The sequence below is a fragment of the Podarcis pityusensis genome (assembly GCF_964106645.2).
Source record: "Podarcis pityusensis genome assembly, chromosome: 1".
NCBI classification, from domain to species: domain Eukaryota; kingdom Metazoa; phylum Chordata; class Lepidosauria; order Squamata; family Lacertidae; genus Podarcis; species Podarcis pityusensis.
Window position 1 is genome coordinate 53,395,538 of NC_138028.1, and position 25,712 is coordinate 53,421,249.

General features: G+C 43.6%; 1 protein-coding gene and 1 long non-coding RNA gene across 2 annotated transcripts in view; one reads left to right on the plus strand and one right to left on the minus strand.

Annotated features, from left to right (window-relative positions):
- Positions 1–25,712, plus strand: part of LOC308475377 — a 131,554-nt gene that overhangs the window by 102,934 nt on the left and 2,908 nt on the right. The window lies entirely within an intron of this gene.
- ALKBH3 (alkB homolog 3, alpha-ketoglutarate dependent dioxygenase) lies at positions 6,646–25,631 on the minus strand. The gene is made up of 11 exons (XM_081002203.1): positions 25,530–25,631; positions 24,063–24,193; positions 21,889–22,004; positions 20,808–20,842; positions 20,545–20,592; positions 19,663–19,766; positions 18,120–18,208; positions 16,135–16,344; positions 10,353–10,451; positions 7,435–9,785; positions 6,646–7,330 (listed from the first exon to the last, which is right to left on the minus strand). The coding sequence occupies exons 2-10, from the start codon at positions 24,139–24,141 to the stop codon at positions 9,693–9,695; spliced, it is 873 nt and encodes a 290-aa protein (XP_080858329.1). The 5' UTR covers positions 24,142–24,193; positions 25,530–25,631; the 3' UTR covers positions 6,646–7,330; positions 7,435–9,692.

The window sequence follows — 25,712 nt, forward strand, 5'->3', positions numbered from 1 at the left end:
CGGGGGAGGCAGAAGATGGGCACTAAATGCCATTTGTGTGCTTAATATATATGGCAGTGAAGTCTCTATTCATATTTTTAAAAAACACCTATTAAAACCAGTACAGTAAAAGCAGTACATGATTATGCAAGTGGCAGTATCAGAGGACGAGTGTTTCCTGTACAGAGACAAAGCTGAGACGTTTGTTTCTGAACAATGAAAATGAAATGTTTCAGTACAGACCCTGCCACAGCAAATTACTGATGTATTTCAGTTCATTTTGCTGACAGATGTCAGAGTGAATAGCAGCTCTTCTGCTAAACCATCAATGGCATGCTGCATTCTCAATAATTCAGGGCACATGGTACAAGTGTAAACAGAAGCAATTGGAACGTTTTTTAAAAAAACCAATCATGTTGTATCTGAACATGATTTTAAAATAAAAATTAAAAGGTAACAGCTACATAAAATAGTGCCTTCTGAATCTGGATTCCCTTGCAGCCATGGAGCAAAACAGTCATTTTCATTCTGATCAGCACTTCTCATTCATTTGTAACACTTACAATCGCCACCCACTTCCAAAGTCTTGAAGGAGCTTAACATATAGTTTTCAAGTAAGCTCCCACCTAGGAAATTCCCAGAACCAAATGTGCTTAATTTCAGCAGAACTGCATCAGTTGTCATCAAATCATTCTCCAATTAGTCCACATAGTTTCATGCTTTGCAACTAGCTTCACGACTGTTCTGTAACAGTCAAGCATGGCAAGACATTTCTTTTACACCACTGAAGTGTATGAAGGGGGGAAATGGTGAAAAGGAACTCCAGAAGGCAACCAGGGATGTCCTTGTCCTCAAAATTCTGGTCTTGACTGTAGCAGAAGCCCCTAGTCAACAGTGTGAAATAGGCAGAACTTGACATGCAAGCCCATTAGAGTTATAGGGAAATGTTCATAACTGAAGTTAGAATCCAAATTTAATTTTACGTCAATTTTAGAATTAGTCAAAAAATAACATTATTTTTTTTGCATGGGACTGTGCTGTGCACCTAACCTCTGCACAGCATTTCTCTCTCTCTCTCTCTCTCTCTCTCTCTCTCTCTCTCTCTCTCTGTCTGTCTCAATTTGATGGTATTAGCAGTAGCAGTCATTCTGATACTGGATTTCAGTAACTTTCCAGGCTATGATACTGCCCCATGACTGGAGCTACATGCCTGCTCTTTCTCAGTGTTGTTCTTCAGGCAGGACAGAGTAAAGATGAGCCTTACACTGTCTGGTAGTTTAGGGAAACATCTTTCAAGGACTAAAGTTGAACTACATCCTTTGAAATAGTCTGCTTTAAAAGGGGAAACTAGCTCAGCTCAGTCAAGTACTTCCTCAAAGAAAGCTTTATTGCAAAGCTAATGCTGGCCAGCAGGAAAGAAGAAACAAACAAATGCCAAGCTCAGCTTCAACATAATCCTTGTAACAAGAGCAAGACATTCTTACTCGGATCAAACAAACACTCTTATCTCTGTGCTAGCAGAGCGCCAGGATCTGGCTGGAGATGTGACAGTAGGGGAAGAGCAACATGTGTTCAGGTGAACCATAGCAAATGGCACATTGATCCAAGATAGAATCAACCCTCAGCCCTTCTCGTTGGAGCCTGCACAACATGAACTATCCTGACAGGAGGAAACAGCTATCGCTGAAGCAATGGACAAGATTTCCCTCACTCCATTCACTGGGCTGTTGTGTGGGACCATTTTCTTCCTGCTGCCTTGTCAGCCTGTCTGAGAAAAGCAACTAGCTCCAGCTTTCCAGAACAGGCAGTTCTCACAGAAGGCCATGAAACTGAAGCGGAGTTTGACTTGAAAAGGCTACCCAACATGGGTCTCCTAGGACCAGCTCTACCTATAGGCTTCCAGTTCTGAACATGACATTGACCATCCTCCACGAGGTCAAGACACATAGAGCCTGTTCTCTGATGTCGATCACAGGCCATAGGGTTGTCTCTTTTATGTTTACAGAGCCTTCAGCATATGCTTTAACCACTGGTTTATCTCTGCTGTGCATTTCGCGGCTAGGCAATACAGTGGTTTGCTACACTATTAACAACTGGCAAAGTGCCCATTGTTATGATGAGCAGAGGATGAAGGGAAGGTTTATATACTGTGAAGGCCTGCAGAGTGGAGAGGGCTGGAATCCTCTGCAGATAGATATTGCACACTCTTACACAATCTCTGCCAGCCTGGCCACCTAGCATGAAAAACAGAAAGTTGGTTTTTTTGGAGACGCTGTGTGAGCAAAACCTAACAGCACATTGTGGGGGGAACCACTTCTCCATATGGGAGTAATCATTCAGTTTTATGGGAGAAAAATAATGGGTTATATTTGGTGTCACTTCTGAAGCAGGTGTGTAATACTTGTACAAGCAGCTGGTGGGGAAGAATGGCACCAAAGGATTAAGTACCCTCTCTCCAAGCATTACTGCTCAAAAGCAATTTGGGGTAAGTGAAAAGGTAACAGGAGATCCAGTCCACAGGTCTCCTGCATAAAGTGTAGTTTGACCTCAATATCATTAGATGTCTGCTTGCCCCTTTTTTGTTTTTCTCAGTGGAAAGGTCAAGCCTGAATAACTAAGTGTTTATTTAGCAACAAACAAATGCAGCAAAAATCAGCCCCAGCTCATATGAAAAACCTTGGGACACATAAATTCACAGAAGTGGTTTCGGCTTGAGAGGGTGCGGCAGTGGTCCACAATTCAAGCAAACAAAATGTGTTGCTATAGAAACAGGGCGTTTAAAAGTAGAACACACACACAAAAATCACACCAGTAAAAGAGCTTCTATTTCCAAGCTGAAAATGTTTATGACCAGAAAAGGCAAAGTGAGTGATCAACGTGTTTAGTTAAGCAAATGGTGCTAGTACTTGATGAGATATTTTAGGCTGCACAGGCTCTCATCATCATCATCATCATCATCATCATCTGTCATCTACCATTCATAGGGGAGGAAATATGCTGCCTTGGGCTAGGCAGTGCTGTGTTTTAGTTAGTTTTAGTGCTCCTTAGCCTCTTTTCTGCCATTTGGTAACTATGGCACTTGCAGTAGCACATCAGATGACTTGGCCAAATTGATCACTCAGGCTGTTCTCTGAACAAGGTTAACAGGAATAGATGGAATGGTGCCAGCCTGGCAGTTTGATAAAAACACACGAGTGATTTCAAAGGAATTAATCTGATAACACAAATGCTTGAAAAGCAAGAGGAGCAGTGGAAGTGGTAGAGAAGCTGGAGAACTAGAAAGTCTGGATTTACTACTTAGAACAAAAAAATACCATGAAGCATCCTCACTCACCCACCTCAAAGTGGCTTCCTTTGCTACAGAAGTCATGCCTTAGTATGAAGCCTTAGAAAAGAGCCATTGCTTCTCCTGTGCTTACAATGCCGTTTTCCAATTCCTGACCAGCGTGATATATCCTTATGTGTCTTCTGTTGTTGGCCTTACAACACGGCTTCAACAAGAACTGTTGGGTTTGGAACTTAACAGGTTAAGAAGTTCCCATGATGCCTCAGCATTCTGACGTCAGCTTTCGAAGCTGGGAGAAGCTGGGAGGAGTCTGGGAGGAGTTACGTTCTGTTCCTCTCTGGTCTCTGAGGGAAGAGGTCTGTCATGGCTGCGGTGAGCCCAGGAGATTCCTGGGGAAAGTCGGAATAAAGGACTGATAAATAGACAAACCGGGCTCTGTGTGTTTGTCGGAAGCTAAGTGGAAGCTACGTGACAGTTTCACCGCTGTGTTTAACTCTGCTGAGGCGTGACTGGAGAGCTACTGGAGACGGAGCTGAGTGGCGCAGCTCGGAGGAAGCGCGCCGGGCATAAAGAGCTAATTGTGGATCGTAAATCAATTAGCGGGGGTCACGCCAAACCAATAAATCAATTCAACAGGTTATGGACCCTTAATCACCGATCGTAAAACTGTCAGAGCTGCCGGAATGCGTTTGAAGTCTGCGGTCTGAAGCAGAGACGCTGGCAGGAGTTTTTGCCTGTTGCTAAGAGGCAAAAGGAGGAGCTGCGGAGCTGAGAGCAGCTGGAAAATTCGTTTCCCGACGGATGGGTGCCGGAGGAGCTTGTAATCTGTGAGTACAGCTTGGGGCCCCTTGGGAGAACGGAAGACGATGGCAGGCAGCCAGGTCTTGGAGGACATTGCGTTTGAACAGCTCACTCTAAGAAGTTGGGCAAGGGCGTAAAGTCAGCAAGGGCTGTCTGGGAATGTGCTGGGATGTGCTGTGAAGCTTCAGCAGGAGACCAGAGCCCTGGAGAAGTATTGAGAAAAGCCTAAAGATGGCTGCAGCCCCTGTTCCTGATGCTTTAGCCTCAAGGAGTGCTGGTGAGCAGATCGGGGGGGCGAAGGATTCCAAAGGCAAGTGTAAAGGCTTTTCCACTGTGCGTGCTGGAGTGGAATGTCAACAAAGCAGGTTCCCAGAAAGCCGCAGTGGGAGCCAGGCCAGAGGGGGCGGAGCTGGCAAGGAGTGTTTTTCCGGAGAAGGAGGGCCAGGCCAGCTGGGAGGAGCCCCGGGCAGTGTTTTTCCACTGGAGTTCGTCGTTGCTGCCCATGGAGAGCGGAGACAGCTGGGCAGGAAGGTCCCAAGGTCAACCAGCTGAGTTCTCATGGGAACCAGTCTCGGAGAGGAGGCCAGCGTGGGAACGCAAGGGAAAGACGTGGTTCAGACGCTGGGGAGGGTTGTTTTCTTATCACTGCTTCTATGGCAACTGTGAAGAACAACTCCAGCCAGGACACGGTGACGCGCTGGGTTTTGAATACTGCTGTTGGTCAGCACCTGCTAAGCAAGCCTGCTGGCGAAATGCGGAACTGCAGGGCTGTTTTCAACAGGGAACAACTGTGATGTTAGCAGACGGAATGAGAAAGTCGGTTTCTGCTGTGGCTAACATGTCTTTTTCTCCTTTACAGGAGGAGCTAGAGGTCTACGTTGGGGGGAAACAAGTGGCCAACGTGAAAAGGGGGCAGAACAATCTCTTTGTTCTGGAGTCACCTCTGGAGGGTGGTGGGAATGCTGGAAAAGCACAAGTGCAGTGTGCTAAGGTTCCCAGTTATGTGCAAAAGCTGCACAGGTGCACAAAAGGGTACAAACTCCGGAAATGTGGGAGGTCCCTAGGGTGCAGGGCATGCAAGGGTGCACAGGTACATGGTTTTCCCGGGTTTGGGAAGGTAGCCAAAGAGCCCTTTGAGCTCTTTGAGGCAGGTGGTCCAAAGGTTCAGGAAATGATCTTCTGTGGATATGATCCTGCAACCAATGGGTGGAAGTTTGCATACCCAGAGGGTGATCAAACCAAGCTGCTGGTCAGTAAGCAGGCTGAGTTCTGTGAACAGGGTGGGTGTTCAAGACTCAGGGTTAGTCCTGTTTTTCTCTCAGAATGTCTGTCTGATTCTGAGGAGGAAAGGGAGCCAGAGGCTGATCCCGGTGATGGGGACCAGGTCCAAGATCAGGGTTCAGAACCCGGTGATGGGGACCAGGTCCAAGATCAGGGTTCAGGGCAGGTCTGGGCATCTCCAAAGGTTGTGAAAGGAGTGTCCAGGTGTGAGGCTTCATCTCCGGTTAGCGTAATGGAGAAAGCTCACAAACAGGGTGTCAAGTCAGAGGGGGAAGGATCTGACGGAGAAGACACAACTGCTGGCCCAAATGGGTCAGTAGGGTATCAGGTCACAAGTGCGTGGAAAAGTGTCGCACAGTGTGATTCTGGGAATGTTGAAGGGGTTCAACAGGTGCCTGGGAAAGATGCCGGGAAGGGGCACAAGGCAAAGGGAAAGGTGTTGAACTCAAAAAGGTCTTGTCAGAATGGTTCGGCAAGAGGGGGTGTTGGGTTTGGAACTTAACAGGTTAAGAAGTTCCCATGATGCCTCAGCATTCTGACGTCAGCTTTCGAAGCTGGGAGAAGCTGGGAGGAGTCTGGGAGGAGTTACGTTCTGTTCCTCTCTGGTCTCTGAGGGAAGAGGTCTGTCATGGCTGCGGTGAGCCCAGGAGATTCCTGGGGAAAGTCGGAATAAAGGACTGATAAATAGACAAACCGGGCTCTGTGTGTTTGTCGGAAGCTAAGTGGAAGCTACGTGACAGTTTCACCGCTGTGTTTAACTCTGCTGAGGCGTGACTGGAGAGCTACTGGAGACGGAGCTGAGTGGCGCAGCTCGGAGGAAGCGCGCCGGGCATAAAGAGCTAATTGTGGATCGTAAATCAATTAGCGGGGGTCACGCCAAACCAATAAATCAATTCAACAAGAACAATCCCTGAAAACTGATCAACCACACAAGGATAATTGTGGGGTCGTTCTGCTAAGTGGGCCCCACAAACACATTCAATTCTACAATTTGAAGAGAAATAGAAGCTATAAACTCTGAACAGATACATCTTGTATCAAAATGTCATGTTTCAATTTGGGGCAATGAAGAATCATGATAGCATTCAGAGACAGATGGGTTTTAGAATTTAAAAGAACTAAAAAAAATAAAAATCATCGTGTACAACTTAACTCTTATTCTAAAGCTGAAACATTCAAGAGCCCTTGACAGATGGCAACGTCTTACAAAGTTCCTTCTAGGAACACATCTTTAGTGGAGTGTTTCTTACAAGTATAACATTTTTATCTCGTACAATATGAACAGCATACACAACTCATCCATCAGTTCAATCTTTAATTAATGGAAGGATTCTGTATACCTTCAGTTCCAATAAATTCTTGTTTATAAGCAAATTGCCATAGAAACAGCTGCAAACTATATTTGAAATAAACAACTGGAGTTTTCCCCATTTCATATATAGGTTACACTTCTCATTAAAATAATAAAGCCTATGTTGATTGCATATCTTCATGCACAGTGCCTCAGTCCAAAGGCAGCATTTGAAGGAAGACTTTTTAAACCCAATGTGTGGTACCAATATAGAAAGCAGTGATGGGGGCTATGCTTCTTGGTGGTGGCTCAGTTTACAGTGCTCAGAGGATGCTCACTCTAATGGGTAACCTATGACCACTTAGATGCTGTTGGGACTATAACTCCCATCAGCCAAAGCCAGCATGGCCAATAGTAGTGTAGTCTAACAACATTTGGAGGGTTATAGGTTCTCTATCCATGCTATAAGTATGGAAGAGTTGGGACTTAGACATATTCAAGAGTTTTCCCCCTATTGCAAAGGGTAGGCTTAGGGGGCAGAGGACGAGGCTGGGCGTGCGAGGTTTGCGGACATCTGCCCGGAGCACGGAGCGTGCTCTGCAGCGCGCCCCGTGCTTCGGGCTGCAGGCTGCCGACCCAAGCCTTGCAAGACCGGCGGGACCTCCCGCCGGGCGCGCAAGGCTTGCGGACATCTGCCCGAAGCACGGGGCGTGCTCTGCAGCGCGCCCCGTGCTCCCGCCGGCAAGCCTTGCGCGCCCGGGGGGAGTTCCCGCGGGCACGCAAGGCTTGCGGACACTTGCCCGCAGCACGGGGCGTCCTCCGGAGGGCGCCCCATGCTCCGGGCTGCTACCCGCAAGCCTTGCGAGCCCGCGGGAACTCCCGCGGGGCTTGCAAGGCTTGCGGATAGCTTCCTGAAGCCTGGAGAGCGAGAGGGGTTGGTGCGCACTGACGCCTCTCGCTCTCCAGGCTTTAGCGAAAGCCTGCATTCGCCCCATAGGACGCACACACATTTCCCCTTCATTTTTGGAGGGGAAAAAGTGCGTCCTATAGGGCGAAAAATACGGTAGCTGGGCCAAACTATGTAACATACATACCTTCTAATTTAGCCCCTAGTATGGACGCTAAAGCAATCCTTACACCAGGGTAGTGAGCAAGGTGCTCTCCAAATGTTGTTGGACTGCAACTCCCATTATCTCTGACCCTTGGCCATGCTCGCAGCAGCTCATGGGCATTGTAGTCAAAACAACCACTGAAGGGCACCAAATGGGCAAAACCAGCCCCATAAGAATGTGGGGTGAGGCACAGGGACCATTAGGGGATAGAAGTGACACAAATGAGCCTTGGATCCTAAAGCTAAGAGTTCACAGAAGGACTGTTTCCTGTCCCAAACATCCCCAGAATCCCATCCAACACTGTTCAGGTGGGCCCATGAACCTCCTTTTCAAGATTTCCTTCCATAGAATCTTCATTAAGGTAAACTAATCACAGTCATAGATTCTAGCCTACAAGTACTGCTGATTCAATAATTACTGTGGATAATAATTAGACAGGGGTAATGCACAGCCGATGAACAACTAACACCTATAACCACAAGGCAGTAAGAAAAAAAAGCTGGATAACTGCATTGCTACCATTGAATTGGTAGTGAAACATACCCCTAAGCAGCAGGAATAGATCAAGGCAAGCATAAAGTAGGTGGGAATCTGCAGGCAGATTTCTAGGTAATCCAAAGATCAGCAAGGGTTTCTGGCTTGTCATGGTAAAAAGCCTTTTTTCCACCCTAAGTGAGGTTACTGAAATCAAGAAAGCTTTGGGAAACAGGAGACAATTTACCTCTGAAAGGGTATGTATGTGAGCGCAGGCAATGAAAACCAATTCCTAGGCTGAGTATGTACTCAGATCACTTTATTCTGCAATTCTATGCCTGGCACCATTCTCATTGGTGGCAGTCAGGGTTCTATTGCCAAGCAAAGCAAGATTCTGCAAGAATAAAAGCTACCTGCCCTGACATAGACTGGTCTTGGTGGATCATTCCCAAATCTTACAACCTGCCAATTATGTGTTGCCTTTGAAAAGTATACTGAATGGACCCTGAAAACAGGGTGGGAAGCAGTGCTTTATAGATAAGCAATATAAACCCTTGCTTCCCCCAAACCACTATGGAGCTGTGTATTCATCCCACTGCTGTGTGAGATGCATTTCAGTGCAAATAGGCAATTCTTGTCACTTAGCAGTATCTTCAATGCCAGGGTACTCTGAGTAGACATACAGAGGGTTTTTCTGAAGAATGTGCTGCAGGATGCTCCTAGGAGAGGCCAGGACACTCTCCAAATGCATTAGAATACATTTGAGAATAAAGTTGAGACAGTAGGAATTTTTCAACAATGTATCAATTAACAACATGGAGACCACCAGTATGCACAGCACGGGGCTCTGAAGACAGGGATACCGTTTCCAAATTCTATTACTGGGGAATTTAATGGTTTCAGGAGAGTCAGTTCTTTATACTGTGCTCACATACACTTCAGGTTTTTGGGAGACAGGCCTTATGTGTGCTACTGCAGTACCTCAAGTTGTGCTTTGATTATTCCCTCTGGGGTTAACTGAGAAGATTCTTATTCATATAACCAATTTTTATGTAGCACAGTACAAACAAAAAGCCCAAATGTAGTCATTCTCCTCCGTCAGGAAAATCCTCTCTCAGCTTGCCTGAGGGAAAACTTGTTAAAAGTGGCGCTTGCAGATTAGCAAGAACTCAAGATATTTGATTCAAACCAATCATACTAAAATTAATGCTCTACAGGGAAATTTGTTTCTCAATAAAACAAAAATAGTTTACCACCAAGCACTACACATTAGCAAACAGTACTAGAAAAAGGCATCACTCATCACTGGGAACTTGCGACTGTTACAGGCTCTCATTATAGCAGCCTCTTTCTTCTCTCCCTTCAAATGCTGGCATCATAATACTGAACTGAAATCAGGCTTGTCTCACCCAAACCAGCATTAATCTCTGGCCTCACAGCAAGAGCACAGTGCCACAGAACATTTCATTCATGTGCGCATTGCCTCAGAGTCTGAATACATTGTCCTAAATGTCAGATTTACACGGGCTTCCCTGGAGTGATATTCCTTGGGTACGCGATGCTGAAACAAAGAACCAAAACAAAGTTAATGTGCTATCCATACACAAAACTTTACTGTAAGTATATACAAAAATATCCATATTCTTGCCCATCTCACAACTTCAGTCTGGACTTAATTTTATGGCTAAATATTTTTTCAAAGCTTTTTTAAAAAAATACAAACAAACAAAAGCTCAATTTCATTTTGCTTTGCTTTTTGAAAGTTATTTCTCCAATATTCATATTCATTATTACCACATAAGATTGCCATGCAGTGCTATTTAAGCGAAGTGTTACGAGGTTTCTATCCCACTCTTACAGGTTTATCAGAAAGGATATTATAAAATTATAAAGTAAGATCTCGGAGCTTTGTGAATTGTTGACTGTTGCACAAGAAGCAGTCCAATTCCATAGGAAACAACTCTCCATAATTCCCACTCCTGAGGGCATTTTATTTGTTCGTTAACTTTCAATCTTAGGTTCCCCAATGATTATGCCTTGTAGAAATCCAGGGGGAAGAAATGGCATCCAACCCCGGGGAGTTCAGGGGGAAGGTGAACTATTTCCACTTATGTTTAAACAGTCTCACCTGCCAGTCTTCTTGAGCTGCTCCTTCCATCATAAGCAGCGTCCCATGATCCAATGGTATATGCACCCTCTGCACATAAGTAAAGTCGTTGTTTTCTTCCTGAAAAGAGAAACATTATGTACAGCTTGTGTATAATTAACAGTTGAGCGAGGTTAGCCTGAGAGATAGAAACTTCTCAAGGTGTCCCAGCAAGCTCCATTACTTAGTGGGAATTTGAAACTAATCCATGGTTCCTAATCCAACATGCTAACCCCTATACCACACTGGTGTATCAACTACAGGCAACTCCCAATTTACACGGGGGTTACGTTCTGAGGCACCGCACACATAGATTTGAAACACCATTGGGAAAGCCTGCAAACACCCTCTAATGCCATGGAAACTCTTGAAGAACCTTTGAAAAAACCAGCAGCACTTACCAGACCACCAAACTCCACCATAATCACTCCCTCCAAACCTATTTTCTCAAACTCTTAACTCTCCACAAGGCCTCAAAGGCTGGTGGAAAGCCTCTCAGGATTGCACTTGCAAAGGCTTTCCTGACTCTTTTAGGGCCATTTCTGCCATTTTAATGTCACGTCCAGGTTTGGCACAATGCACACGTCAATTGGATGCACCTACATTGGGAGCTGCCTGTATATCAACTCTTGCTGCGTTTGGAGGGGATAACTCCATCTCATCAGGTGGAATGTGTTAGGCAGAGCTGGAGAAGCTGTGGCCCCCAGGTTTGTTGGTCCACAACCCCCATCAGCTCCACCCAGCATGGCCAACATTCAGATCAATTGTTTAAGGCACTAATACCCCACACTTCAGTAAAAATTGGTTCTTGGGGCAGTTTACCAAAACCATGATTGAGGTTGTAGCTCAATGACATCTGAAGGAATGCAGGTTTCCCTCCCTGATCTAATTCTCAGCATTGCTATCCACTTTTTTTACAGCTAACCTGCTGTACCTAAATGTATTTGGCCCTGTTTTTGACTTACTATAGTAATCTTTTTCAAACAAGGTTCTGCTCCAAGGAATCTTGAACATTATCTGGAGTTCTTGAATGAGAAGCTCAGCAATGGGGCTTGGAATCTTACAGCACCTGGATGTCTGCAGGTTCCCCATTCCTGATCTGTACCAGTCCTTGGGAAACAGCAGGCACAAAAACATGTGTTTTGGAAAAGTATATTTGGGTCAGATGTAGTATGTTTGGCACAAAACCAGATAGGGAGAACTGGCAAAGACGAAAGTTACCGTTTTTTGTTTGACAGAAAATCCAAAGATCAAAGAGCTGAATATGATGCTGGGAACAAGCAATGGATCACATGTCCCATGAAAAGCTGAAACAGCTGCCTTTCACAAACTGAATTTGGGGGATAAACAATGGCATTAACACAAAGCAGGGCTACAAGTTTACTGGGTAAAATCCAGCAACTGGCTTGGACAGGGGGCAGAAATCAAGGAAGCTGAGGGCATTCTTTGAAATTCATGTATTTGTAACATCCACTTGATGCTTAAAATGCTTCAGAAACAGTCAGGATTGTGTTTCTTACAATGGCTACCCACATCTCCGAGAACCTCAGGAGTATACAATTCCACTGTTGAAAGCTGGGAGACCAGGATTTAATCCCCACATGGCCATGAGCTCCTTGGAGAAAAAGGTGGCATATAAATGTAATGAACAAATAATTAAAACCAACCTGTACAGTGGAGAAATGATGCTGGTGATGGAAAGGGGGGAAGCATTGGGGAAAGATATATGGCTCTGTATATGTGTGATATAAGCAGAGGTATAGGAGAGGGCTAGCACTGCCAATTCTATTGTGCTCCTCCCAACATATATATCTCAGGCTATTTTTTTTAAGTTTAGGGTCAGCATAACCCTTAATTGGGGCTAGTGCTGATTAATGAAAGTCAACAATGAAAGAGTCATCAACGATGCCTGATCTGGCCCAGAAGAAGGTTGCCAACGTGCTGTGCAGCACAGACTTGGCTGGATGATGTGTCTGAGCAAAACAATTGCCCAGATGGCTTTGGCAGGATATTCTGTCAGGCATCAATCAGGGGGTGGGAGGGAGGCGGAGCAGCAGTCATCTAAGAAAGCAATTTAGCTGACATAGGAAGCACCTAGTGCAGATTTTATCCAAAATGACTGCATCCCTGTAAGAGAGCAAACCAGCCAGGCCCTCCATTTTTGCACTGTTATCATGCATGCATTCTATTACTATTAACCACAAGAAAATCACCACCACCACCACCACTTATATCCTGCTTTTCTCCGAAAGCGCTCAGAATGGCAGACATCTTCTCAAGTGGCTTTCAGGTATACTTCATCTAAAGCGTGAAGATAATTTTTCCTTAGTGGCTGCTGTGACTAAGAGGGAAGGGAGAGTACTATACTATTGTTAATAAACAATATAAGTGGAGACCGTATGGAGTCAAACCCATTTTTCTTATGTTATTCCTCTTATGACCCTCCAATTCTGAGTTAAGTGTTATATTACACACATATTGGGTCCAAGTTTCTGTGTGGAGTAGGGGGTGGTTTCCCCCCAATTGGAAGCAGCTGCTTGTCTTGCTGCTGTCATAGGAAAGACCATCAACAATCCATGCTTGACTTTTGGATTGATACCATTTTCCACTGATGGCAGGGCTAACATGGGATCGGGCACAAGATGTTGCTCCATAGTAGCAGATGACAATGAAAAAAATGCAAGTCCAGAAATCCTCCATCACTATATTGACTCACCCTAGAAGCCTAGACCCTTCAAACTGCCCCATTTCTTCCTTTACAGGGAACACACAACAACTTTCCCTTTTAAGACATCAACCCGGGAGTAAGTTCTAGGGAAAACAGTGGAACTTACTTCTGAGGAAACATGTACAGGAGTGCACTATTAATGCTTCATCATCAAAGCAAGAGCCTTTCTCTATAGTTCCTGCTCTCTGAAATATCTTTTTTCTTTTGTAGACAATGAATAATTCTTACAAGTACAGGGGACTGGACCTTGCTCGGTGTCTCATTGGAAGGACAAAGTTAAACAGAGGATGAGTTTCCAAGCATGTTCGCTCTTTGTATCTCTAGACTATCGTGGACATTGTTATCTAACACATATATAACCCAACTCCTCCTTCCACCCCCACCCCCCTCGCTGCTGTTTCCTTGGTTACCAGCAAAGCAGCAGAGCTGCTGCCTGCCATTTAGCTATTATAGTTCAGTTTCATAGCTTACACTGCAGTGTAGATTTAAAGCTAGTAGGTTAACTGCATTGGACTAATTCCTTAAGCAAATGCAGGGCTCTGCAGCAAAACTTCCAGACGGAACAGGGAATTTCTGTAAAACTTAGGACCTACTGCTTAAACCAAAATCTTGGATATACCAGGATCTTTCTGAAATTAAAGGCCTCTTTACAAAATTAGCCACAGTGAACATCATTAGTACATGCAATGAATCCACACTAGTTTTTAGAACCCTATACTCTGTGTATGCATAATAGCGCATGTATAGAGACTTTGCAAGGAGCCACAAATGACTCAGTTACATATCTGTGTTAAATAATACTCTGGGTCATAAATCCAGCATTTTACAGAAGCATCAATGCCTCAGGCTATTCACCATGCCAACTTGCTTAAGGGGCTTGTGTGTCTGTCACTTCAGTACAGAACAAACATTGATTTCTGGCTTATTGCTCACGGTTAGTTTCAAACAAACAGACCATGATCTTGATTTGGGCCACCCAACAAGCCATACTATGACGTGCTTGAAATATGCAGGTGTTACATGGAAAGACCCAGGCCACTGGAGGAAGCATATTCACTATTAAACCATAGTTTGTTTGTTTCATTAAATTTATACACCACTTGATTGCAATGATAGAACAACTTTAAAAAGTTTAACTATGGCTTATTGGGCCATGTGAATGAGGCCTTTATAAAAACCAATCAATAAACATTACCAACCAAACAGGACTGAGAGGAAGACAGGACCCTGGGAAGGAAGGTAGGATCTAACTAGAGAATCACTCTGTCACTATAGAAGACACTATGGAAGCCACCCCAGCTGATGCCACCTCTGTAACGGCTAATAATTAAAGCCTGTGGGGCTGTAGAGGACGATCCAATGCTTCCTAGAGTGGAGGTGGAAGCATCCACCACTTCCCCCCAACAAGAAAAAAATTGTAGATGGGTGGCAAGCCCTTTGTGCTCGCCTCTCAGAAGAGGAGGGAAAGGAGGGAGGAATCTAATCCCCCCTTCTTTTTTTGTATTTATACAAAGAAAGAACAGTATAAAGAGTGAAGTAATAGAAGAAGAAAATTGCTAAGCCAAGATGAAGGAGTAAGGCAAGCCAAAGCGGAATGTGTCTGCTTGGTGGAGGCAGGAACAAAAAACTGAAGAGGGTCCAGAGTATTTCCTATAAAAGCTACTCATGCCTTTGTCCACTAAAGGCGCAAGCTAAATTATATTTATTTATTTAGGTTTTCGTAGGTTTTTTTTGCTGTTAGTTTTATTCTACTTTTGTAAGTTGCATTTTATGGCTTAAGTTATGTATCTTTGGTAAAGTTTATGAGTTGCCTTGAAAACCTTTATTGCCTGAAAGAAAGTATAGAAATAAACTCTAAAGAACTAAACTACAGAGCAAAGTAATTCCAACTAAACATATAATCAGAAATGCCAGTAGTGATTGATAGGACACATCTATGATGACCACTTCAGTATTCCATAGCCAGTGAAAAAATTATACTTCTTCCAGATTAGGTTTGTTCCCACGGCGCCTTTTTACACACAAAACATAGTTCCCCTCTTTTTTCCTCCTTGCCCAGACTGAAAGAAACCTAAAACGGTTTTTGCTAGCTGAAAGAGCGACTGTTTCAAGGTAAAATGCAGCTAAACAAGTTTTCCATTAGACTTTATTTCAGGGAGAGACCAAGTAATGCAATGTTTTGAACCAAGTTAGTGAGTAAATTTGAAAACATAGCAGAGACCTCTTTTGCATCCATAATTGCAGTATTTACTAATGCAACCCCACTTAAGCAGGTGTTATGTTCCCGTTACTGTGCGTATACATGAAATTGCATATAGTGGGGAACACCGTCTAAAAAGCCTCTAACATCATCTGAACCTTTGAAAACCCTTTAAAAAACCAGCAGCACTTACTAGCAACTGCTATTTCCCCCGCTGGTTTTGTGCCATTTTTGCTGTTTTTGCACTCTTTTCAGGCTATTTTTGCTCTTTTTGCGTCCTTTAGCAGTTTAAATCAAATCATTTATTTCCCGGCCCCATGCGTATATGCAGTTGCACGTGACTCAAGCATGTGTAAGTGTGGAGTTGCCTGTATACATAGACAATCATGTACTTATTACATCACTACAGAAACAATCACTACCGTCAGGCAACATCATCACTCCTATACTAGCAGGAGTAATAGATTTGAGGAAGCAGCTGAGACTAGCTTTAAATAGTTAATGTTCTTTGAGCCCACCCTAGAAGTGTGGTGTAGTAGTTATGCATGTTGAACAAAGACCTGGAGACCAGGGTTCAAATCCTCAGCCAGCTATGAAGTTCACTGGGTGACTGTGGAACAGTCACTGTCTCTCAGCCTAACCTACTTCACAGTAAAATGGGGAGGAAGAGAATCTTGTATGCCACCAGCAGCAATGGCCCAGGGACTACTGACTACCTGCACAGAAACCATGTTACACTATGCAATTTAGAATAACCAAATACAAGGTCAACTCCGTAAAGGCCTTTCAACTGGTTTACATAGTTCCCTACAACGTAGAAAAGCCAACACACTTACAGGCAAAGGTTTCTTCCTCATCTCAAACACCCGGGTGGCACCAAGGCTGAGGGAGGCTATGACAGGGTTTCTTCCCAGCTCAGGCTCGTCGTCACTGTGCCAGTCAACACTGTCCTTCTCATTTCGATATAGGTTGCACAGCAGAGAGTTGAAGGAGTGCTTCGTGAAATCTTCAATGCGATCCTTCAGCATGGTCAATAGTGGGTGCCACTGAAAGTTTGTTCCCACAGAAAAAAATGGACAGAAAAAACCCCGGATTAACATGGGAAGAAGTACAAGTCATATGCAGAGGGAGAGATGGGGGCATGAAAGAAAAATGCAAAGCATCGAAGGGAGATTTCCATGGCATCAAAGGCTTGGAACAGCTGGCAAAAGGACCAACTGATCTCAATCCATTGTTATAGAACACTGAATAATGGATCAACTGCTCCAGAATTTTCCACACCAGCTTGTGCCATGTTCTCAGCAGTTTGTTCGTATGCATTAAACTGACATTAAAAAACATGCCTGGGGGCTATGCCATCAGTCAAGGCCTCCTAATGCCACTCCAACGCTTCACCCAATGTGGTCAGATTGGCAGTGAAACAGAGAGCCAAATGCAGCAGCATAGCAAAGGGCATGTGTAACCTGGCACTCTTGTGCACTTCAGTTTTGAAGCTGTGCTGGTATCTGTGCACTTCTCACACAAATACATGCTCCTTGCCAAATAAGTGTTGTATTTTCATTGTGCCACACACACCTCCAATAGTTTTGTTGTATTGTGCTGAAAAAGGGAAAAGTGGTGAGGAAAAGGGTAGAAGAAGATAAGTGGGACTATGAAGGGGACCAATTTAGCATCTAGTTAAAAGAAAAGGCAAAAAAAGTTAATAACCTGTTACAAACCTAATTAGTACGATTTTGGAAAATGAAGAGAGTAAGAAATGGGTTTTGCTATGTTTGGGGCATGCACATATATTATACATTAGTTTATCAAAGTGAAACAAGAGTTGCTTAGCCTCTAAGAGTTGTCAAGAACCGAATCCATTACATATTCTTCTTTGGGGCTTACTTGAACACACCCACACCCATATCCATATATTGCCATGTTTTACGCTATTTTATTCTAATTGCTTCTCAAACATGATATACCACATTTCTTTATTCCTTTCTTGCTGTATAGGGAGCTTTGCTATTGTTGTCTGTATTTTTAACTTTATTTAAAAATAAAATTCCATGAGCAAGTCATATGTGCAAAGAAAAAAAAACTATTTTCATTTTGATTCAAAACACATATTCATAACCTCTTCCAGTTTAGTTGCTGGAATTTTTTTGTTTTTCACAATCTGAAGAGGTGCTAATCTTAACATACCTGTATAAATTCCTTCATGAAAATCAGAGAGCCTGGCATTATTACACCAATAGTATTTTCCAACCATAGTATTTTTTTTATAATCATGTACCACCTACCTGGAGCCTGTAAATTGCTCATAGCACCCAGTGAATGTGTGCACCTGCACTAAAATATTTAAACTAGTTTCAAGCCTATTAAATTTCATGACCCATAACTAATGAACAACTGGAGAAGTTAAGAGATCCCCTAATGAAGAACTTACAGTGCTGTATCAATAGCACAATATCAAGGGTGTACCCTAGGCAAAATGACGTATTTTAAGCTGGCTGAAATTCAAGTGTAGAGGCAATCCTACCTGGGATGGGAGAACTAACACTGATCTCCCATTCTAACATGTCACCTGACAGCAGGAACACAAACAGGCATTCTTCTGTAGCCAAGGAGTAACTGCTGTCCAGTTGTTATGGAAAAAGTCTGCAGGCTACCATATTATTAAACTTCTATCCTACTCATCCTTCCAAAAGAGCCCAGTGTGGCATCACAACAGCTGTACTGCTCACTTTTAATAGTGAGATTCAGATAAAAATACTGTACTGTATGTAGGCAAAGTTATTTTAACTTCTGCAAGTACACATGTTTAGGCATATATACATACATCAGCATTTGCCTTCATTGTTAGCCTGGAGTAAGTATATGGAAGTTCACCATACCAAGCTGTGAGTCTGGGTTCATCGTAAGACAGATCTAGAGAGAAAGAAAGGAAAAACAAAATATCTGTGACCCCCATATAAGTAACCCAGCCCCGATATATTGACCAAAGTACAGTCTGGTAAAGATCCTTGGTGGATGGCTTGATAAATGAAGTTTCCTCCTCCCCAGTTCCATCTTCAATTACTCTTTCTGCATTTACTCAAAGATCCGTAAAAAGACTCCTTACACAGAGAAAGAAAGCCTATTGATCCACTTAGCCAAATATGGTCTACATCAAGGGCAGCCATCATAGTTCACTCCAGATGTTTATTGGACTACAATCCCCATCATCCCCAGCCAGCGTGGCCAATGGTAAGGGATGACGGGAATTGAAGTCCAGCAACAACTGGAGAACATCACATTGGCTGGCCTACAATAACTGGCAGCAGTTATCTAGGGTTTCAAACAAGAGGCCTTTCCAGCCCTACCTGAAGATGCCAGTGACTGAATCAAGCTGACACTTCAGGACTTGTTTGATGTGGCCTAGGGAGAGATTTTGTAGGCTGTTCATATTATCTGCTGTGTCATCTTGCTTGCAATACAAGACTATAAAAAGATACAACACAACTGCCCCCAAGTGGACAAAACTAACAGAGCATACTTCTGCCTGAAATAATAATATATACTGGTACACCACAGCTGCAACTGGGAGATGTATTTGAGGGTTTTCCTTTAGGGAAAGCCCATCAAACTCTATGAAGCAGAATTGCCACTGTTGACCCTTGGTGATAAGCACAAATTATGGCCTTGGTGTCAAACCCAAAATCTTATTGTCAGGCCCTGTTGAAGGGGCAGGTAACTGTAGGACACGCTTTTGCTACAGACTGTGGTTAACTGTGATCCTAAGCTATTAGAAAACCCTTGGCTCAAGCAGTCACATTGTGCTGAAAGCACCAGGGAGGAACAAAGCAGGTTCAAGCTGCTCTCTGGGAGACAGCATGTCTGAGCAGCCCCAGTAAGCCATCGTTTGACTTACTGTGACATGTGAACCAAGCCATGATGAATAGAAGGAGCATTCTAATATTTTTCAAAATATGCAGGAAAGCATCCTTAGAATGCCCACATGAGGAATGGGAAAGGACAGCGAGAATGGTCTTGGTGCTCCTCGACCTGTTCCAAATGGTACCACTCTCAGTGACTGCCACTGCTTGGGACCCTTCACAGCTGCATGGCCTCAGCCACCAGCTTTCTCCTCCAGAAGCAGGCAGTTGTAATGGGCCAGGAGCGACTATATTTTCTCTCCCACATCATCCGCCACCAGGTAAGCTCTTCCAGGGGTGCATGGGCTTCCAACGACTCCAAAACTGCTACAGCCAGCAGTGACAATGGAAAAAGGGGCTAGGGCTAAAGCAATGTGTCAGCCTAGTGGGTCCTGGCAGATGCCACGGTAACAGCAGGCCTGGCCACAGTAAAAGTGGGCAGTTAAACGAGAACGACTGTACCATTACCCTGCCTGATGTGTGTTCTCTGCCTCCAGGGGATCTCTTGGAGGAGTTGTTCAAACATCCAGTCTGCTTCGTTTAAGTCAATGAAGCCAGGAATCAAATGAATCCTAGCACAGGAAAAACTGGATTATACAGGAGCATTGCGAGATCCGTCTCCCAAGCATTTTAATGTACAAATGCATTTCAGTTTAAGTGCAAGTGTTAACTTTGACACATGGCTGCTATTCAAAGCTAGTTAGCAGTTTATGATTTTTTAAAATCTCTTTACCAAAAAACTTTATTAAGACACCTTCAACAGACAAACTTGCTATCAGTGTTTTTTCCCGTAGGAACCTGGAAAAGTACCTCTAACATTAGATACTGAAAATGAAGCTTTTATGGCATATCCAAAGAATATTTTTGAAAATGTTTCTATGCTGCCAAGCGTATGCAGGCAATTAAAAAAGAAAGCTCCTTTCATTAACAGTTAACTGATGATCTCTGATTTTAGCTTTCATGTTGTTTTTATTGTATATAGACATTGTTATAAACCACTTTGATATTTTTAATGAAATAGCGGTAGATAGTTTTATAAATGAATATATAGATAAAAAGTGACAATATTTTGAAGAGAAAATTAGGAAAATACAGTGATTCACAGGAAGATCAGTGGAGCAGCTAGCTCAGAGATTTTCCAGCCATTTCTGCTTCCAGTCATTCCGGTAATATGCAAGTAAAACTTGGGAAGCAAGAGCCTTTCCCTGTATTACTGTCTAGCATAGTCCACATTCAGTGCACTGAAGTACACGCTTTCTGTAGCACCAATGCGTCAGCCAATTCAGTACTGGCCAGAATCCGACTGCATTATTCTGCAATAATAACAAAGGAGAGTTTTTATCTGCTTACCGAGATATTCCTGATGGTGATGTGCTGATCTCATACACACCCTGATTCCTAAGAACAAGGATGAAGAGAAAATCAGTCAGGTATGGTTGAGCAGGCATATGTGATTCAGAATACCAACAAGGGCCAGGGAAAGAGAGTCTACTAAATCACCACTGAGGCCATTCTTTTGCCATGGAAAAGCTAATAGGAAAGAGAAGGTGCTGTCCATATCACTATATGTCAGAAGAGCACCTTATTTTACAATGAATTCAAGTTGTACTTACTCTATTCTTTTGGGCTCTGGGGGTCTACGCACCACCTAAGGGGAAAAAACAACAACATTCTATACAGCAGGCACATTCAAGTAAGTCAACGAAAAAGGGGTAATTTGGTAACCCAGTAATAATCCTGCATGTATCTTAAGTTTTCATGGATTGGTTACTGTAAGCAGCACTGGCAGCCTTTGAGCTGGACAGTATATGTTATTTGTTTAAAATATTTCTAGCTTGTCCTTCATCCAAGGTTCTCAGGCAGGAAATGGTAAAACCGCAGTTAGAAATAACAATCCATAGCAAACATGAACAGAATAAAATTCACAGCACAATTCATCATAAAATGGTAGACTACAAAATCCAACTGAGTATTAACAACCTCCCAAGGCCTAAGTGAACAACCATGTTTTAAGCTGGAGTCTAAATGGAGAAAAAAAGAGTAAGACCATGCTGAACTTCAGAGGGGAGTTTCACAACCAAGGTGCCACCATTGAGAAGGCCCTTTGCGACACCAATGCATAACATATGATTCCGGCAGTGGATTGCTAAGGAGGAGCTTCCTGGTAGATCGTAACACCAAGGCAGAACTATATAGGGAGAGGCTATACTTCAAGTATGCCAGCCCCAAGTTACTCAAGGCACTGTAAGTCATCAGCAGTATCTTGAACTCAGACCAGAAAAGTATAGGCAGTCAACGTAATTGTTTAAGAACAAAATTAAATATGGATCCAACTGGTTACTTCACTCAGCAACTGAGCAGCTGTATCTTGTGCTAGCTGCAGTTTCTGAGGAGTCTTCAAGAGCAACCCTATGTAGACACATTACAGTAATCCAACTGGGAGGTTATCAGAGCATGGATTATTGTGGCCAGAAGCTTTCCCCGTCCAGAAGCAGCTGTAGCTGGGAAAAAGCATTCTGTACCACTAAGGGCACCTGAGCCTCTGGTGACAATGCCAAATCTACGAGTAGACCCAGAAAACAAACCTGCTCCTTCAAGAGGGGTACAACCCCTTCAAGAACAGGTTGAATACCTTATACCCAGACCCTAGCACAGCATTTCTGTCTTGTCAGGATTCAGCTATTTAATCTCTACCTCTTCTGGGGCTTTAAAAACAAACTGCCTTTCAGATGGAAGCTGCTCCTCTCTTCTCACCCGGGACTGTGTTGTACTTGCAAAGGCTTGGTTCCTGCGGCTGGAAGTTCCAGAAGCTAAGACAGAAAGAAAAGAACCAGTCAAATTAGTTAATACACATGGCTTCGTATTTCTGGTACACTTGTAAACAGAACCTCAGAAATATAGCTTTGAGAGTGACTCCCAAAGCCGAAGATCTCAAATCCCTTCACAAAGAACATACCATTTTTTTGAGAACTGTATGTGAAATTATAATTTTAAAAAATCCACTGCACAAGTGCCATGTATCTAGATCTTCAAAGACTGCCCATGTAAATAACTACAAGATGAAGCTTTCCTTCTATAACCTTTAGGTATAATACAAGCAGAGACATGAAAGCCTGGCAAACATTTGGGTGAAGGAACTATCACCCCCCCCTTTCTCCCCTAAAGCCTTCCCGCCCCCCACAAAATGGAGATAAAATTGGATTATGAAATATTTTCTTTTACAATGTTGAACAAAATGTTTGAGACAAGGTGTTTATATATTTCTTTGCCAAAATTATTTCTAAAACTGTAACAGAAAAGACTTTTATATAAGCTTATGTTCAATATTTGATCATTACAATTCCATTATTTGATCAGAGTACAACTCTCAAATGCAACAGTAAGACATGTTTCTGCCACTTATGGGGAACCTTCATTGTCACAAGCCTCCTTTGTTTGTGGCCCTCTTCTTGCTAGCATAGTTGGTGAATCTCTTTTTGTCTTCCTGAATATGTCTTAAAGAACTGGGGGTGAGACAACGTACAGGGCAACCTAATTTTGTTACCATCCCAATTCAAGCTGTCACAGATCTGTTGAATCCAAGATGCAAAGGCAGAAATGTAAGTGATGATAGCACTACTTCTGAATTTGACAAAACAAGCTGCACACTTAGGACTTGATATTGGAAAGGTGCTTTCAAATGTTGCTAGATACACCTTCAGGTATCTAGCCAAGGAAGGAAGTCTGGAATTCTACCAAGCATATACCTCCTGAAACGCTGTGGCAAAGCCTTTTCACAACATAGCCTCAGACTCCTCTTGCTTCTTACCTACTTCAGATTTCTCCATCTTCTGCAGCATATGAAAGAAACTGGGAAATGTTTGAAAATACGTGTATCAAATCAAGAAATAAGCTGGCATGTGAAAGAGTAGAAGCTGGTTTCAGTCTGGGCAAACCTTGTTTTTAGAAATGCATGGTAAATTTGACAAATAAGAAGAAAATGAAACTGATAGTGATAGCTTATAAAGAAAGCCTGATAAAATTTTATGCAGTATTCATGTACCTGAATAAACTGTACTTTTAATATAACAGACAAATAGTAATTCTATGGTAAAGCAAGTTATACATAATGCAAAAGAAAGAATGAAAGGTTACATTGGGTAACTTGAATACATATACTATTCAAACCTGAAATCAGTCTTGTAATTGTCTTTTTACCCCAGATGTTTATCCCTAGGAAGCATAAAGGTTTATGCACACAGTTCTTCAGGCAGACTAAAATTTGTTTGCTTACTAACTTTAGGCAGTTAGTATATTTACTTATGATATTTACCTCAGGAAAACTTCTTAGGAAAAATTGGAGCAGCATCTATTAAGCAGAACCCCAGATATTGGAATGGCAGAGGAAAATGTTGGATCCACTGACTTTTTGGATAGCAAGTTCTCTCTCATACACGCAGAGCACACCCTATGCCAACCACCCAGTCAAACTCTACTCATTTTTGGCCAGAAATTCAGCAGAATGATCACCACATATTGTGCTGTAGGTGGAACTTGTTGTCCTGTTTGAAAAGCAGGAAGAGATGCCACCAAACCAAGCATACAGACCTGTTGGGGCCCAAGGTCTGAAGAACAAAGAAGATTATTCCATTCTCTTTCTTTCATCTGGTTTGGAATGGTGCATGCTTTCTTATACAAGGAGCAGGACAGAGGATACAACATGCCTTTTGGGAATAGTCTACAAAGTTGTATTAATAAGGATTATCCCCTAAGGTTAAGGGGCTTAAGAACATTATACGGATCCAAGCTTAGGACTGGTAAAGAAAACCAGACACTTTTAATTTTGTTCAATTATAAACATCTATATAAAAACAAAAACATGATCTTGCCTGCACGAGAAGCTGCTCTGTTATTAACTGGTCCAGCCCAGCCCCCCTGCACTCTGGCTCTTTGCCTTTTATCTTCCATTATCCTTTAGAGTATCTTCCAGACCCTGTTGCAGAGGATTTAGCTTTCTTTTCTGTTTTAAAATATAAAGGAATAGATAATTAAGCACATTAAGATATCCACGGCTTCTAGAGAGGTGATAGAACATAGCAGATAATAGCTTATCTATAAGCCACAGAACCCCAGTTCAAATGTTAACTTGGGCCACATTCAAATCATACATATAAAGCTCTGTGATACAATTTTAAACAATCATGGCTCCCCTCCTAAAAAATTTATTTCTGGGAGCTGTAGTTTGCTAAGGGTTTTGTTAGGAGACCCCTATTCCCCCCCCCCACAGAGCTACAATTCCCATAGTTCCCATTCCTTCACCCTGTGAAGAGGGACTGATTACTAAACTACTCTGGGAATTGTAGCTCTGTGAGAAAAATAGGGCTCCACTAACAACTCACAGCACGCATAACAAACACCAGCTCTGAGAATTCTTTGGGGGAAGCCATGACAGTTTAAAGTGGTATCGTGTGAATGTATGATGTGAATGTGGCAGCCTTAAGACTTTACTTACCTGAAAGTAAGCCCTATTAAACTCAAGGGTAAATTACTTCTGGGCAGATATTCATGAACACGCTGCACCAGCCTCAGGCAACCTACTCTCAGTTCCCAATGTGTGATGGTTACTGTGTCAAACTCAGACCTGGGAGATCAGGATTCATATCCAACCCATGGAGCTCACTGGGTGACCTTGGGCAAGTGAAGATAAATGGGAGAGGGAAAGAAGCGTGCAGGCCAAACCTTGAGCTCCTGGAGGGAGTGAAGGCAAGATATAAATCTAGTTACGGGGGGGGGGGCGGAAATCATACACGGGGAGAACTATTGCATTGGAAGATGCAGCAGCAACAGCACAGCTACGGAGCCGACAACCTGGAAGTGATCTCCCACTGAATCCAGTGGGACTTCCTGCACTGTCAGCGGCCTGGCCTCAAAGACGCAGACCCCCCCCCCTTAAATCTCTTCAGAAGAGGCGAAATATACACGGGAGCGAAACCCGTGCACGCTCGGAACTACGCTGCAGCCTGAGGAAGGGAAGGCAGAGAACGCGGTCGGGGTCTCTCTCTCTCTCTGTGTGAATATATATATATATATATATATATACACACACACATTCACACACACGCATAGGCATATGTATATATGTACGGCGTCTCCCTTTCCTGAAGCAAAATTCAGGGCTTAAGCAGCATAAGCAGCGACAACAAGGCCGCCTTTCTTCTATTTCCTCACAACTCGGCCTACCTAAAGCCCACCCGCCGAACCTCCGCGCTCTTCCGACCTCTCCTTTCTTCCCGCCCTCCTTTTAACTACCATCCCTCCCGCCCCACGCCGCCGCCGTCACCGGAGCTCCCACTCACCGGCGGCACAAAACACAGCGGCTCCCTCCTCCTCGGCCAGACACCTGCGGTAAAAGAGGCAGCCCCGCCCCCGCCTGCGCGCGCACGCTCAGCAAAGCCCCCGCCCCCTTCTGCCCCGCTGCGCGAATGGGAACCGACAGGCGCCTCCCCCCCCCCGCGCGCCAGACCATTCCTTGCGCAGGC

Coding starts and splice junctions, on each gene's coding strand:
- ALKBH3 (XM_081002203.1), bottom strand. CDS start 24,141: ATGGAAGATAAAAGGCAAAGAGCCAGAGTGCAGGGGGGCTGGGCTGGA. Junction 20,593..20,807: donor CCAGAGCCCAAAAGAATAGA/GTAAGTACAACT, acceptor CCTTGTTCTTAG/GAATCAGGGTGTGTATGAGA. Junction 9,786..10,352: donor CAGCTCAAGAAGACTGGCAG/GTGAGACTGTTT, acceptor TCTTTGTTTCAG/CATCGCGTACCCAAGGAATA.